The following is a 14,000-nucleotide window of genomic DNA, read 5'->3' as shown; positions in this document are numbered from 1 at the left end:
GCTCTGGGAATAGGAGGCCATTTCCCAGACCAGTGAAATAAAGTACTACTTATTTTTTCTAGGTAGAAGAAAAGTCAACATCTTTGAGAACGTATTCATCAGAAGAAAGAACTCTCTAACAATTAAGAATAGCAAAACTGCCGGGTAGTGGTGGTGCATACCTTTCATCCCAGAACTCAGGAGGCAGATCTCTGTGACTTTGAGGCCAGCCTGGTCTACAAAGTGAGTTCTAGGACAGGCTCCAAAGCTACAGAGAAACGCTGTCTCAAAAAACCAATAAATAAATAAAACATTAAAAAAAAAAAAGAATAGCAAAACCTGGGAGTTGAGAGATGGATCGGTGGTTAAAAACATTTGTTGCTCTGGCAGAAGATATGGGTTTGATTCCCAGCACCCACTAACAACTACCCAAACTCTAGTTCCAAGGGACCCAATGTCCTCTTCTGACTTCCTCAGGTATCAGGCATAGACACGGTGCACATACATACAAGCAGACAAAACACTCATACACATTTAAAAAAGAAAAAAAGAACTTCTTAAGACAAAAACCAATAAATGAATAAATAAAATAAAATCCACAATATTGAGTACCAGGCACAGCAGCACACACTTGTAATCCCAGCACTCAGGAAGCTGATGCAAGAGTATTTCTGTAACTTTGAAGCCAACAGAAACTACACAAAGAACCACACCAGTTAAAGCTATAGAGTAAGACTTTGTCTCTACACCCCAAAATAAAAAAACTCCACAGAACAAAGAATACCCAAGCTCAGTATGAATAGTCTCTCTATTTTCTGAGACAGGGTTTCTCAATGTAACAGACCTGGCTGTTCGGGAACTTGCTTTGAAGACCAGGCTGGCCTCGAACTCCCAGAGATCTACTGCTTCTGTTTCCCACATGCTGGGATCAAAGGCATATGCCACCACCACCTGGCAACCATGAATATTCTTAAGCAGCACAGAGTTCCTTGACAGCTGTTACTGATCAAGCAGAGGCTAAGTGAAGATCTGCCAGAGATTCTACACAAATATGGCATGTGCCACATGAACTACAAAATTTTCCTAATTAGGACTCTATAATTCTATTACCTTTTCAGACTATCATCTAATGACAGAAAAAGAAACAAAATTTTTACTTTCACCAAGTTTTCAGGTTCTCTTAGTGCTGTGGGATAATGCTCTTGTACACTGTGAAGATTAGCCACTTGTACGAGTTTAATAAAACACTGATTGGCCAGTAGCCAGGCAGGAAGTATAGGTGGGATAACCAGACTTAGAATTCTGGGAAGAGGAAGGACAGAGTCACCAGTAGAATGCAAAGGAAGATGAGAATGCCTTACTGAGAAAAGGTATCAAACCACATGCCTACACATAGACAAGAAATATGGGTTAAGTTGTAAGCTGGTTAGTAATAAGCCTGAGTTAATAGGCCAAACAGTTTATAATTAATATAAGCCTCTGTGTATTTCTTTGGGACTAAATGGCTATGGGACTGGTCAGAACAGAAACTTCTGCCTACATCTTAGGAAGTGACAACCAGGTATGTATTCAATTAATTAATTAATCTGAATTAAGGGGCTGGAGAGATGGCTCAGCAGTTAAGAGCACTGGCTACTCTTCTAGAGGTCCTGAGTTCACTTCCCAGAAACCACATGTTGGTTCACAGTCATCCATAATGAAATCTGGTGCCCTCTTCTGGCCTGCAGGTGTGTACATGTGGGCAGAACATTGTATACATAATAAATCTTAAAAAGAAAAAATCTGAATATCTTTTCCCATCTGTTCCATCTTACTTTCTACACATAATTAATTTTATTTTTTGTTTTTCTCAGGCCTAAGGACCAAACCTAGGTCTTGCACTTGCTAGGCAAACACTCTACCACTGAACTAAATAAATCTCCTTATGTTTTCTGATTTATTTTTTATTATGTGAGTATAGAAAGACATGAGTCACAGCATGCAGTGGTTAGATGACAGTCTCTTAAGTCCTTATTGAGGGACTTGTTTCTCCTACTGTGCTGCTTACTCCAAGTTAGCTGGCCTGAGAATTCCCAGCAAAATCTCCTGCACCAGCACTAGGATTCCAGAGCATTTTTATTTTATGAGGGTTCTGGAAAACAAAGTTAGGTTGTCAGACTTGCATGGCTGGTTCTGAACCAGGCTCACTTCTGTTTTTATAAAGACATGTTCTTAGCCGGTCATGGCAGTGCACTCCTTTAATCCCAGCACTCAGGAGGCAGAGGCAGGTGGATCTCTGTGAGTTTGAGGCCAGCCTAGTCTAAGAGTGAGTTCCAGGACAGTCAAAAAATACACAGAGAAACCCTGTCTCGAAAAACAAACGAAACAAAAAAAGACATGGTCTCATGTAGCTCAGGCTAGCCTCAAACTTGCTATCTTGTTAGGAAAGAACTTGAACTCCTTGGCTAACCTGCTTGTACCTTCTATGTGTTTGGATTACCATCATGTGCCAGCATGCCCAGATCCTACACATCTTTCCAAGGGCAATTATTACCTTGAGAACAACTCTTAGAAGCAGAAGAATATGCATGTTCTGCACAGAACGAAGGTGCTGTCCACATGTGAGTTACCACTTCCTCAGACTTAATGGGAATTTCTTCATCACAAAAGAGATTGGGTTCCAGACTACTAGAGGATTTCACACTGGCTGTATCCTAAAGAACAAAGAGAAGCTATCAACATTATAACCTCTTAATCTACAAAAACCTATAAATGAATGTTTTCAAGTTATAAATTTCTGACATTGGGCTAGAGATGGCTCAGTGGTTAAAGCACTGGCTGCAATTCCCAGCACCTACATGGCAGCTCACAACTACCTGTAACTCCAGTTCCAAAGACACCTTCAACACCAATATACATAAAAAAAAAATTAAACAAATTATTAAAAAAGAGAGAGAGAAAGAAAGAGCAAGCTGGGCAGTGGTGGCACATGCCTTTAATCCCAGCACTCGGGAGGCAGGGGCAGGTGGATTTCTGTGAGTTCGAGGCCAGCCTGGTCTAGAAGAGCTAGTTCCAGGACAGACTCTAAAACTACAGCGAAACCCTGTCTCGGATAAAAAAGAGAGAGAGAAAACTTCTGACATAAGACACTAAAAACATGGTACTAACTTTGGGCTGGGTGGTGGTGGCCTTTAATCCCAGCATTTGTGAGGCAAAGGCAGGTCTTTATGAGTTCAGAGCCAATGTGGTCTACAGAGTGAGTTCTAGGACAGGCTCCCAATCTACACAGAGAAACCCTGTCTCAACTCCCCCCCCCCCCCCAAATATTAACTGTTATTTTCTGTATATTATTAATTGGGTGCTGCATGCACGTGTACACACACACACACACACACACACACACACACAGAGAAAAGCTTAAATGTCTTGAGCTAAAAAAAATAAACTAAAAGTAATCTACAAAGATATCATTTAACTACCTCCCAAAGTCTATTTATTATAAAAACATCCTTTAATAACAAGAATCATTTGATTTTTTTATTTTTAATTATGTGTACAAGTGTGTGACTGTACATTTGATTATAGGTACTCATTGAGGTCAAAAATGTTGGCTCTTCTTAGAGCTGGATTTACAGGTGGTTGTGAGCTATTCAATGTGGGTGCTGAGCAACAAACTCTGGTCCTCTGCAGAAGTATATGTTCTTAACCACTGAGCCATCTCTCCAGCCCCAAGTTAGTAATTCCTTTTGTTGTTGTTGTTGTAATTTTTGATCTTTTAACAGAAATATAAAATGGACTTAAGAGGAAGACGGAAAGTTTAAATGTGACATTTTAATACACGGGCAATTTAATCCCTTCTAAAGGGTTTCAAACCCACACACTCTTACCAACTCTCCTTATGTAATACAATGAAGAACTCGAATGCCAATATATAATTTATACAGTTCTGACAGTTCTAGTTAGGTCTCAGATGATTCTCTAAGGAATTCTCTTCATCTTTATTTTTTTTTAAATATTTATTTTTTTAAAGATTTTATTTATTTATTATGTATACAACATTCCTCCCATGTATGCCCGCATGCCAGAAGAGGGCACCAGATCTCATTATAGATGGTTGTGAGCCACCATGTGGTTGCTGGGAATTGAACTCAGGACCTTTGGAAGAGCAGCCGGTGCTCTTAACCACTGAGCCATCTCTCCAGCCCCTCATCTTTATTTTTTAATTACTACTTTAACTTTAATTAATTTTAACCTCAAAAGTTTAGGTAATTTTGGCCATTTTCTTTCCTGTTGTGACAACAGTTGTCTTTATTTGCTAGTAAGTGTATTTCTATGTTTGATTTGTTGTCTCTTCCCCGAGTGGTACTGGGCATTGAACTATCAATAAAGTACTAGTCACTAAGAAAACCCTCAATAAAAATAGAAGAGGCAGGTGGATCTATCTCTATTGAGTTCAAAGCTAGCTTAGTCTAGATACTAAGTCCAGGTCAGTTGAACTACAAAGAAAAAGACTTGTCTCGACAAAAGAAAAAAGAAGGGAAAAAAATGGAATAAAATAAGGATACTTGCTGACAAACATGATGACTGAAGTTCGATCCCCAAGACCCACAAGGTGGAAGGAAAGAACCTACTTCCACAAGTTGTCCTCTGACCTCCATACATGTTTCATGGTGTGAATGAGTATGTGCACATAAGCAAATGTGATTTTTAAGAAATTTAAAATAAAGCTGATGGCTCCTTGAGAAACCATACCCAAGATTGACTACTAGTATCCACATACATGTATACCCACCCACATATACATAACTGTATACACACACACCTACACACAGGACTCCACCACAGAGGATTTAAGATTTGAGAGATGGTGCTGGGCAGTGGTGGCATAAGCCTTTAATCCCAGCACTCGGGAGGCAGAGGCAGGAGGAGCTTTGTGAGTTCGAGGCCAGCCTGGTCTACAAGAGCTAGTTCCAGGACAGGCACGAAAAACTACAGAGAAACCCTGTCTCAAAAATCAAAAAAAAAAAAAAAAAAAAAAAAAAGATTTGAGAGATGGCTAACTGGCCAAAAGCACTTGCTACTCTTGCAGAGGACTGGGGGTTTGATTCTCAGGCAAAGTATTCATACACATAAAAAATAAAATAACCTTTTAGATATGGTAAATACGTAAAGCAAGTAGCAGGATACAAAAAAAAAAATCAACAGAAAGATTAGTATCTTCAGGTGGGAGATGGGTCACAGTCATTAAATCCTTGCTGCTCAAACATAAGAACATTGAGTCTGATCCCCTACATCTTTGTAAAAAAACTAAAGCCAGATCTGGCAGCACACCTATACTATAAAAAAAGTCCCAGGGCTTCCCGGCCCCAGGTCATGGAGATGGCTTTGTTGCAAAAGTGTGATGACCAGAATTTGGATCCCCAGAACTAATGAAAAACCTTAGCAGGCAAGGCAACTAACTATCTGTGTTTAGGAGGTAGGCAGAGGATCTTTGGGGAAAGAAAACTAGCTGGAATCTGAGAAATCCAGATTCAACAAGAGATCCTACACCAACAAATAAAGTGAAAAGTGGCCCAGAAAGACACATCCTACATCAATTTCAGAAATCAGTGGCACATACCTTTAGTCCCAGCACTTGCAAGGCAGAGAGGCAGATCGCTGTGAATTCAAGTCCAGCCTGGTCTACAAGAGCTACAAGACAGCCAGGACTGCACAAAGAAATCCTGTCTCAAAAAAAACAAAACAAGTTGGGTGGTGGTGGTGCACACCTTTAATCCCAGCACTTGGGAGGCAGAGGCAGGCAGATCTCTGTGAATTCTTGAGTTCAAAGCCTAACCTGGTCTACAAGAGCTAGTTCCAGGACAGCTAGGACTTTAATACAGAGAAACTCTGTCTCAAAAAACCAAAAACTAAACCAAAACTAAACAACAACAACAAAAAGCAAACAAAAGAGAGTCAATGGGTAAAGATGGAATGGTTCGTAATTCTTTGAAGAATGCCATTATATCAAGAGTACCAAACTCCCAGGTTCTAAGAGCAAACCAAATCACATGTAAAACTACTACCTACTTCTAGGTCTCTCTCCAGATCCAGATGTTATTACTAGGCAAAACTCAAAGGGTTTACATCTAACATACAGTGCCAATGAAAGGCCAATGGGATCTAACACAAAGATGCTGACGTCAGCATAGTGGCGCTAACAAAACAATCATATTAATGACAATCTGTTCTGACCGTAACTGTACCCCTGCAAATCCTAACCAGAGGCAAAGTATGACATTATATCTAGTACTCTTTGTGTAAGGAAGGCAATTGCTAAGAGACTAGAAGAACAGAACAGGTCTCCACCAGGGAATTACGAAAGACTGGTCCAGAAATCCCCAAGCAGAAAAACTGCCTCCATCAAAAATACAAGTACTGGAGTGCTTCAACCTAATATTTATTACAGAGCTGCAGCTTTGTAGCCTTATAACCTAAGGCTATGACCAGAACCCAAAACTGTTTAATCAGAAACATTAACTAATTGCAAAGTAGAGACTGTGTAACTAGAAATACCTGCACAGCTCATACTAACCTTCCATAACCAACTGGCCTATCTCAACGGCTTTAATCATATGGTAGGAATTACATCCTGGAAAATGAACACAAAGTATTCACTCAAACTGAACAAGAGCATCTTCAAGGCGGGAGATCACTCTGTAGTCTGTCGTTTTATGCTACAGAAAGTCTCTTTGTTATGACCTAACCCTCTGCTCCTTGCAACATACTATTTTTTCTAAAGTTTATTCTTTTTTATTTATGTGATTGTGCTTGTGTGAATTTATATGAAAGACATGTGTGAAGGAGCGAGTCTATAGAGAGTAGAAAAGGGTATTGAATTCCAGGATTTAGAATTACAGACATTTATGAGCTTCCATGTGGTTGCTGGAAACTGAATCCAGGTCTTCTGTAAGAGCAATAAGCACTTTTAGAGATCCTCCTCCCCGAGCTATCATTTCTCCAACTGCATAGTTTTCTATTACATGAAAGGTGAATTTGTTCTGTGCATCGATCCCTTCCCCACCAGTCCACCACACTATGCAGAAAAAAAAAAAGAGACCAGAGCAAAAGACTCTTAGTACATTTGGGGTGGGATGGTTACTTTTTTACTGACTAAGCAGGGTTTCACTAAGCAGCCTTTGTGGCCTGGAACTCACTAGGTAGACTAGGCCTACCTCTGCCTCCCAAATGCTGGGATTAAAGGTGTGTGCTAAATTAAATGCCTGGCAAGCCTAGGTTTTTTTTTTAATCTGAGACAGGATTTCTGCATAGCCTGTGCACGCTTTCCTGGAACAGTACAGACCTGACTTTCTCTGCCTCCCAGAGCTGGGATTAAATGTGTGGGTCACCACAGCTGGCTTGGAACTCTTAAACATCACTGTACAGATATTCTTTGGTAGTAGTGATGCAAGAACCCAGTGCCTCGCACACAAAAGCCAAATACTACATCTCTAGCCTCCAGACTTTAACAACTCAAAAAAAGAAAACAATCTCTGTGTGGCCCTTGCCTGGCCTAGAACTCACAGAGAGTGTGTCTCTCCTTCAAGGATTCAAGGCATGGGCCTCCACACCTAGAACAATGAAAAAGCTTTTAAAAACTATCTGTATGCATGCACAAGTGTTTGCATGTATGTGGTCTGAAACCTTAGGTGGCATTCCTCAGGTGCCATTCACTTTTGTTTGGGAGACCGTCTCTCTGAGTAGTGAATCCCAGGGATCTACTGGTCTTCACCTCCCCAGTATGGAAATACAAGCACCCACCATCACAACCTTTTTTATGAGGGTACTGGGAAACTAAACTCAAGTCCTCCTGCTCGTGTGGCAAGCAATTTACAAACTGAGTTTTCCATCTAGCTTTTTCTAATTAACGTTAAAAAAAAAATTGGGATGAGCAAGGTGGCTCAGCAGGGCAATGTGCTACCACCAAGTCTGACCACTTGGGTGGGATCCCTGAAACCCACTTAGTGGAAGGAGAAAACTGAATCTGCCAAGTTGTCCTCTGACCTTGTAAATCTCATGGTAGATTTACATGGTACACCACAAATGTAAGAATTTTTAAAGTTTTAGGTTTTTAAGTTTTGAAAAGTTGCTATCATCACATATTCAAGACTAATACATAATTAGGTTTCTCTTCCAACTTTAGTCTTCAAATATCAATGGTCAGAAGTTTTAAAAACAGAACTCACCAGAAATGTATCCCTAGCCTGCCCCTGTAATTACCTTCATGTCATAGCCGTATGTTTCCCGAATATCTTCATCAGAATCTGTTTCTTCATCATCATAGTCCACTGTTTGACGGGGGGAAGATGACACACTACTCGCCACCCGGCTAAAAGCAGACTGTTGGAAACTAGGTAAGTGTCCCTAAACAACAAAGATGAACAGACAAATAGACTAAACAAACATAAGCAATTAACATATGCTTAACATTAACAAAGTATAACTAACTTACTTAAAAAGCAGCTAGTAAATGATGCTACAGTCTACCTGAACATTTTCAGACTGCATTTCACTGAAGTGACTTGAATTTTTACTGAAGGGAAGAAAAGCAAAGCTGTGTATGCAGAAGGAAAAAGATGCTATACATCATATAACTGCTGGCAAATTATAGCCGCTTTTCTACTTAAGTCAACAAGTTAAGTCCATTTAATTCACTAGTCACTAACTGACAAATACTACCACATGAAACACAAGAAAGTAAATTAAAAGCTGACCTGTAAGTCTGGATTGGCAGCTGCTTTTTGGAGTTCTGCACTGATGATCTTTTCAGTTTTTTCTCGTGCTGCTTGTTCCACCATCCGTTGGCTTAACACAGAGAGTTTGGCCAAGGCAGAGGACAGTTCATCTGTGGCTAAGGCTTGCCGTGCTCTATCTTGCCAACTCATGGCACGTTCTGTCAAACACTGAAGTGCCTCTCCTTCAGGCAACCGTACAGGCAACTTCTGAAGGGATACCAGGAGTGACAGAATAGTCTCTAGTCTGGGCCTTCGAGATCTCATACAAAGAGGGCAAAGGAATTTTACGTCTTTAGCCTGCCAGCTAGATCCCTTTTTCTGGGAACTTGATTTAGGCAGGGGAACACAGCTGTTATGGAACCAGTCTTTGCAGAGCTCACACTGTAGCATAAACCCACTAGCTGTCTTGCGGCAAACACAAAATTTTACTTCTTCTATGCGGTCCACAATTGTCATCTTGGCTAGGTTGGCTGCTCTGAGGGAATGCATGGCCTCAATCTCTTTTTGTTCTCGTTCTTTGAAAACTGCCACCTGTACACAACAAGCATTTAATTAAAAGGAGTCATTCTAAAATGCCCACAAAGCACCGAAGAATGTAGGTGGCAATTTCCTGAAATGTAGGTAACCCTTTCAGTTTCCACATAAACATTACCCATTTAAAAAATGGACAAACTGCTATGATATCTGACAACTTACAACAGGAAACACACGCACACACACACACACACACAAAATCCCACCAGCACCACTACTACTACCACCACCACCAACAAAACAATTAAAGCTACTCAGAAGTATGGACTACTAGGATGGAATACTTTTAAGTATTAAAAGAACAACAATAAGGAGTAAGTGTGAAGCTTGGGGATATAACTCAGTGAAACATTTGATCAGGATATATAAGGTCCTAGGTTCAATTCTGCCCCACTTCCAAAGAAAATAAAAAGATCCTTTTGGGAAGAGAACAAACAGCAAACTTTTTATACTATGATACAGGTAAATTATCAGTTAAAAACCTGCTAATATCTTTCACAGAACTTTGAATTCACAAAGCAAATCCAAGGTTAATCACTTAGTTCCTTACCACCATGGCTGTATCTCTGGTCTCCTCCAGTCCTTCTTCTAAATCACTCAAAGGTTCAAGGTCTAGGTCCTTCTCCTTTTCTTTTTCTATTATTTCTTTTACTTTTTTTCTCCTACTTTTTCCACTCCCATATACACCAATGTCAGTTCGAGGACTTAGCACCTAAAAAATTTTAAAAATATTAACTCTAGTTTAAAAACAAAACAAAACCAAATCAAATCCCTTAAGAGTGAAAATAACGAACTACTGGCAATGCCCAAGGTACCTGTTTATTATCTTTAATATTTTAGAGGCAGGATCTTACGCTGTAGCACAGGCTGGCCTACAATTTATGGTGATCCTCTCGTCTTAACCACCATACTAGGGATCCATGTATGTCATTCATTTAAATTTTCATAACAACTGTACATAGCAGGCATTACTTCCCAGATTTTATTGACGAGAGAGACAAGGGACTTGTCCGAGGACAAAGGTTAAAATTCCAAAGTCTATCCTCTTTGACTACTGTGCTCAACTGCTCAAGATAAAAAGAATTAAATTTGTGCCTCTGAGGATAAAATCTTTAAACAGAAGTTAAGATATATGCTGAAGCAGGGTGGTGGTAGTGCACGCCTTTAATCCAAGCACTCAGGAGGCAGAGGCAGGCAGATCACAGTGAGTTTGAGGACAGCCTGGTCTACCAAGTAAATTTTGATACAGACCCTATCTCAAAAAAACAAACAAAAAGATATATGCTGAGTGCCTTTTCTGGATACAGCACAGATTAGTAAAAAGAGCTTGTCCAAGACTCCCACAGTTTTCCATCCAACATCTAATACTACGTAATAGAAATTAATTATAATGATGACTAAATTAACTGGAAAGAACCTTTCACCAACACAGGTAGCAATTTATTAATAGCTGTGAGAGGGCCGAAGAACACACACGATTTTCACCTGTAACAATGTGTGGCTGGAATTCTTTTTAAGAAAGGTCCGCCCAGTCCGTTCTCTCCAGGCCCGTGCTGCTGCGACCTGTGATTCCACTTGAGGCAATGCATCAAGACGCACAGGGATGGGGCGTCCTTTAGCAGATAAGCTCTCAAGCTGCTCCAAGTAAGCATAGTTGCTGCCACTCTGGAAAAAGAAAAAGCAGATTCACATATAATTTTAATTCTTTCGTGGAGTATGGCAATATACTATTTGGGGAACTTGGTTTAGTGTTTTCTTTTCTTTCTTTTTTTAAAAATACTAACAGGGAATAGAATCCAGGCCTTGTACACTAGGCAGGCACTACACCACTAAGGGACATCTTCAGTCTTAGTATTAACTTCTGTGTTAAATCAACTAACTAGATTTCTTTAATGAATTTAATTTCTACAGAAAAAGTTCATAAATTAATTTAAAAATTAATTTTAGAAGCCGGGCGATGGTGGCGCATGCCTTTAATCCCAGCACTTGGGAGGCAGAGGCAGGCGGATCTCTGTGAGTTTGAGACCAGCCTGGTCTACAAGAGCTAGTTCCAGGACAGGCTCCAAAACCACAGAGAAACCCTGTCTCGAAAAACCAAAAAAAAAAAAAAAAAAAAAAAATTCATTTTAGAGACAGTGTCTCAATAATGTAGACTTGAATAGCCTGGAACTCACTTTGTAGGCCAGGTTGGTCTCATATTCAGAGATTCACTTGCCTCTGCCTTCCAAAGAATTAAATGTTTTGGGGGAATTAATTTTTTTTCTTTTTCAAGTATATTCTTTTAGTAGTCATATATTCAAATTAGTTATTGAATATTGACCCAAAGTTGTTTTTTTTTTAAGATTTATTTATTTATTATGTATACAACATTCCTTCCATGTATGCTTGCGTGCCAGAAGAGGGCACCAGATCTCATTATAGATGGCTGTGAGCCACCATGTGGTTGCTGGGATTGAACTCAAGACCTCTGGAAGAGCAGTCAGTGCTCTTAACCTCTGAGCCATCTCTCCAGCCCTGGGAATTAATTTTTTAATGAACAAGTTACCAAAAATTTTAATAATTAAGGGGACCAACAGGATAAAAGTTCAAAGGAGAAGTAAAGAACAGAAATGTATAAATGCAACTGGAAATGAAGAACGGGCAGTGGTGACTCACATCTTTAATCCCAGCACTAGGGAGGCAGAGAGAGGCAGATCTCTGTGAGTTTGAGGCCAGCTTGGTCTACAGAATAAGTTCCAGGACAGCCTCCAAAACTAGAGAAACCCTGTCTCAAAAAACAATGAAACAAAAACAAAACAGAAAAAAAAAAAAAAGAATGAATTTGCTATTAGATGCAAATAAGTCTCTTTAAGATTTATTTTTATTTCATGTGTATGAGTGTCCTGCATGAATGTATGTGTACTATATACAGTGCCCACAGAGGCCAGAGTTATTGAATCTCCTTGAGCTGGAGTTAATAGATTGTTGTGAGCTGCTATGTGGGTGCTGGGAACTGTAGTCAAGTCCTCTGAAAAAGCAGTAAACCCCCTTAATCCCTGAGTCCTTGCTTCAGCCACCATAGACAATGTTACAGAGGACAACGGAAGAATCCTTTTGGCAGAGTGGAAATCCATTTTACCATTACAACTCCAAATTTAATTTGTATTATTTATTTATTTATTAATTATGTATACAATATTCTGTCTGTATGTCTGCAGGCCAGAAGAGGGCGCCAGACCTCTTTACAGATGGTTGTGAGCCACCATGTGGTTGCTGGGAATTGAACTCAGGACCTTTGGAAGAGCAGGCAATGCTCTTAACTTCTGAGCCATCTCTCCAGCCCCGATTCTATTGACATAAAACTAAAAGCAGTATCTTATATTGGATAACCACCTATTGCTTATGTTATAAAAAGAAAGCTATGAACAACTACTTTCCTCCTAAATTCATGGTGTTTCAGTATTGCCAAGTAATGAAATCATTGCTGTTTTAAGAACCATTATACTATATTCTAATAAAATATTATTTCTCTTGTAGCAACTAACATAACTCTCTGAAAATTTATTTTGAAAGATATACTGACACATCTGGGAAAAGAAAGACAAGAAAGCTATGAATTTATGGTAGGAATGACGGTGTATACCTATAAACCCAGCACTCAAAAGAGAAAGTGGATTCAAAGTTCAAAGCCTGCTTCAGCTACATGGCAAATTTGAAGCCAGGCTGGGCTATATGAAACGCTGCTTTAGAAAACAACCAAATAAATCTATGAATAATTTAAAATAATAATATAGAGACTGGGATCAGAGAGATGGCTCAGCCTGTGCTCGCTTCGGCAGCACATATACTAAAATTGGAACGATACAGAAAATATTAGCATGGCCCCTGCACAAGGATGATACGCAAATTAATGAAGCATTCCAAAAAAAAAAAAAAAAAGAGGTTTCAGCTCATGTAGAAGACCTAGGTTCAGTTACCAACACCCACATGTCAGTTCACAACAATCTACAACTCCAGTTCCTGGAAATCCAATACACCCTTCTAGCTTTTGTGTGGGCTTCTACATGTATGCAGTATACATACATACACTCAGGCACAAATACATTCATATAAACAATGACTTTAAATAATAATATACTCTAACATTATGAAATTCTCTAACAGCACAATCACTAAGGTACCAAGATAAGAAGAGTCAGTTAGCTAAGCATACAGATAAATTTGCTGAGATACTGCCGGGCGGTGGTGGCGCACGCCTTTAATCCCAGCACTCGGGAGGCAGAGGCAGGTGGATCTCTGTGAGTTCGAGGCCAGCCTGGTCTACAAGAGTTAGTTCCAGGAAAGGAATCAAAGTTACAGAGAAACCCTGCCTCGAAAAACCAAAAAAAAAAAAAAACAAAAAAAACAAAAAAAAAATTTGCTGAGATACTGAAAGGGTCAACAAACACATTCACTCTTACTCCATCTGGTGCCAAACTATTGTCCCTGGACTACAGAATACCTTCTAGGTAAACCCACAAGTCAAGCAACCTGAAGAAGGAGTGTCCTACTAAAAAAAACTGTTTACTCTACCAAAGGGAAGGACTGACAGTCAGTCCTTAAATATTACTAAGGAGGTAAATCAGTAGTGGTGGTACATTATTTTTACCCCAGTACTGGGTGGCAGAGGCAAGAAGATCTCTCTGTGTCTAGGCTATCCTGGGCTACATACATAGTAAAGTTCCAGGCCAGTTTCCAGGCCTCTGAGTTTCAGGC

General features: G+C 39.7%; 1 protein-coding gene and 1 non-coding gene across 2 annotated transcripts in view; one reads left to right on the top strand and one right to left on the bottom strand.

Annotated features, from left to right (window-relative positions):
* Kdm5a (lysine demethylase 5A) overlaps positions 1–14,000 on the bottom strand; it is an 83,641-nt gene that overhangs the window by 15,356 nt on the left and 54,285 nt on the right. The window contains exons 21-25 of the mRNA XM_041679497.1: positions 10,752–10,931; positions 9,817–9,978; positions 8,712–9,263; positions 8,218–8,361; positions 2,513–2,672 (exon numbers count right to left, since the gene is read on the bottom strand). Coding sequence (XP_041535431.1) covers positions 2,513–2,672; positions 8,218–8,361; positions 8,712–9,263; positions 9,817–9,978; positions 10,752–10,931 — 1,198 coding nt within the window. The remainder of the gene's footprint in view (positions 1–2,512; positions 2,673–8,217; positions 8,362–8,711; positions 9,264–9,816; positions 9,979–10,751; positions 10,932–14,000) is intronic.
* On the top strand, positions 13,069–13,175 carry LOC121443753. The gene has a single exon (XR_005973699.1). It is a non-coding gene; the product is annotated as a U6 spliceosomal RNA (small nuclear RNA).

Source organism: Microtus oregoni, unplaced genomic scaffold (genome assembly GCF_018167655.1).
Source record: "Microtus oregoni isolate MIOR12 unplaced genomic scaffold, Mior012 000002F_ref0000024, whole genome shotgun sequence".
Lineage (NCBI taxonomy): Eukaryota > Metazoa > Chordata > Mammalia > Rodentia > Cricetidae > Microtus > Microtus oregoni.
Note: the sequence above shows the minus strand (reverse complement) of the source record. Positions and strands in the feature narration are given on the sequence as shown.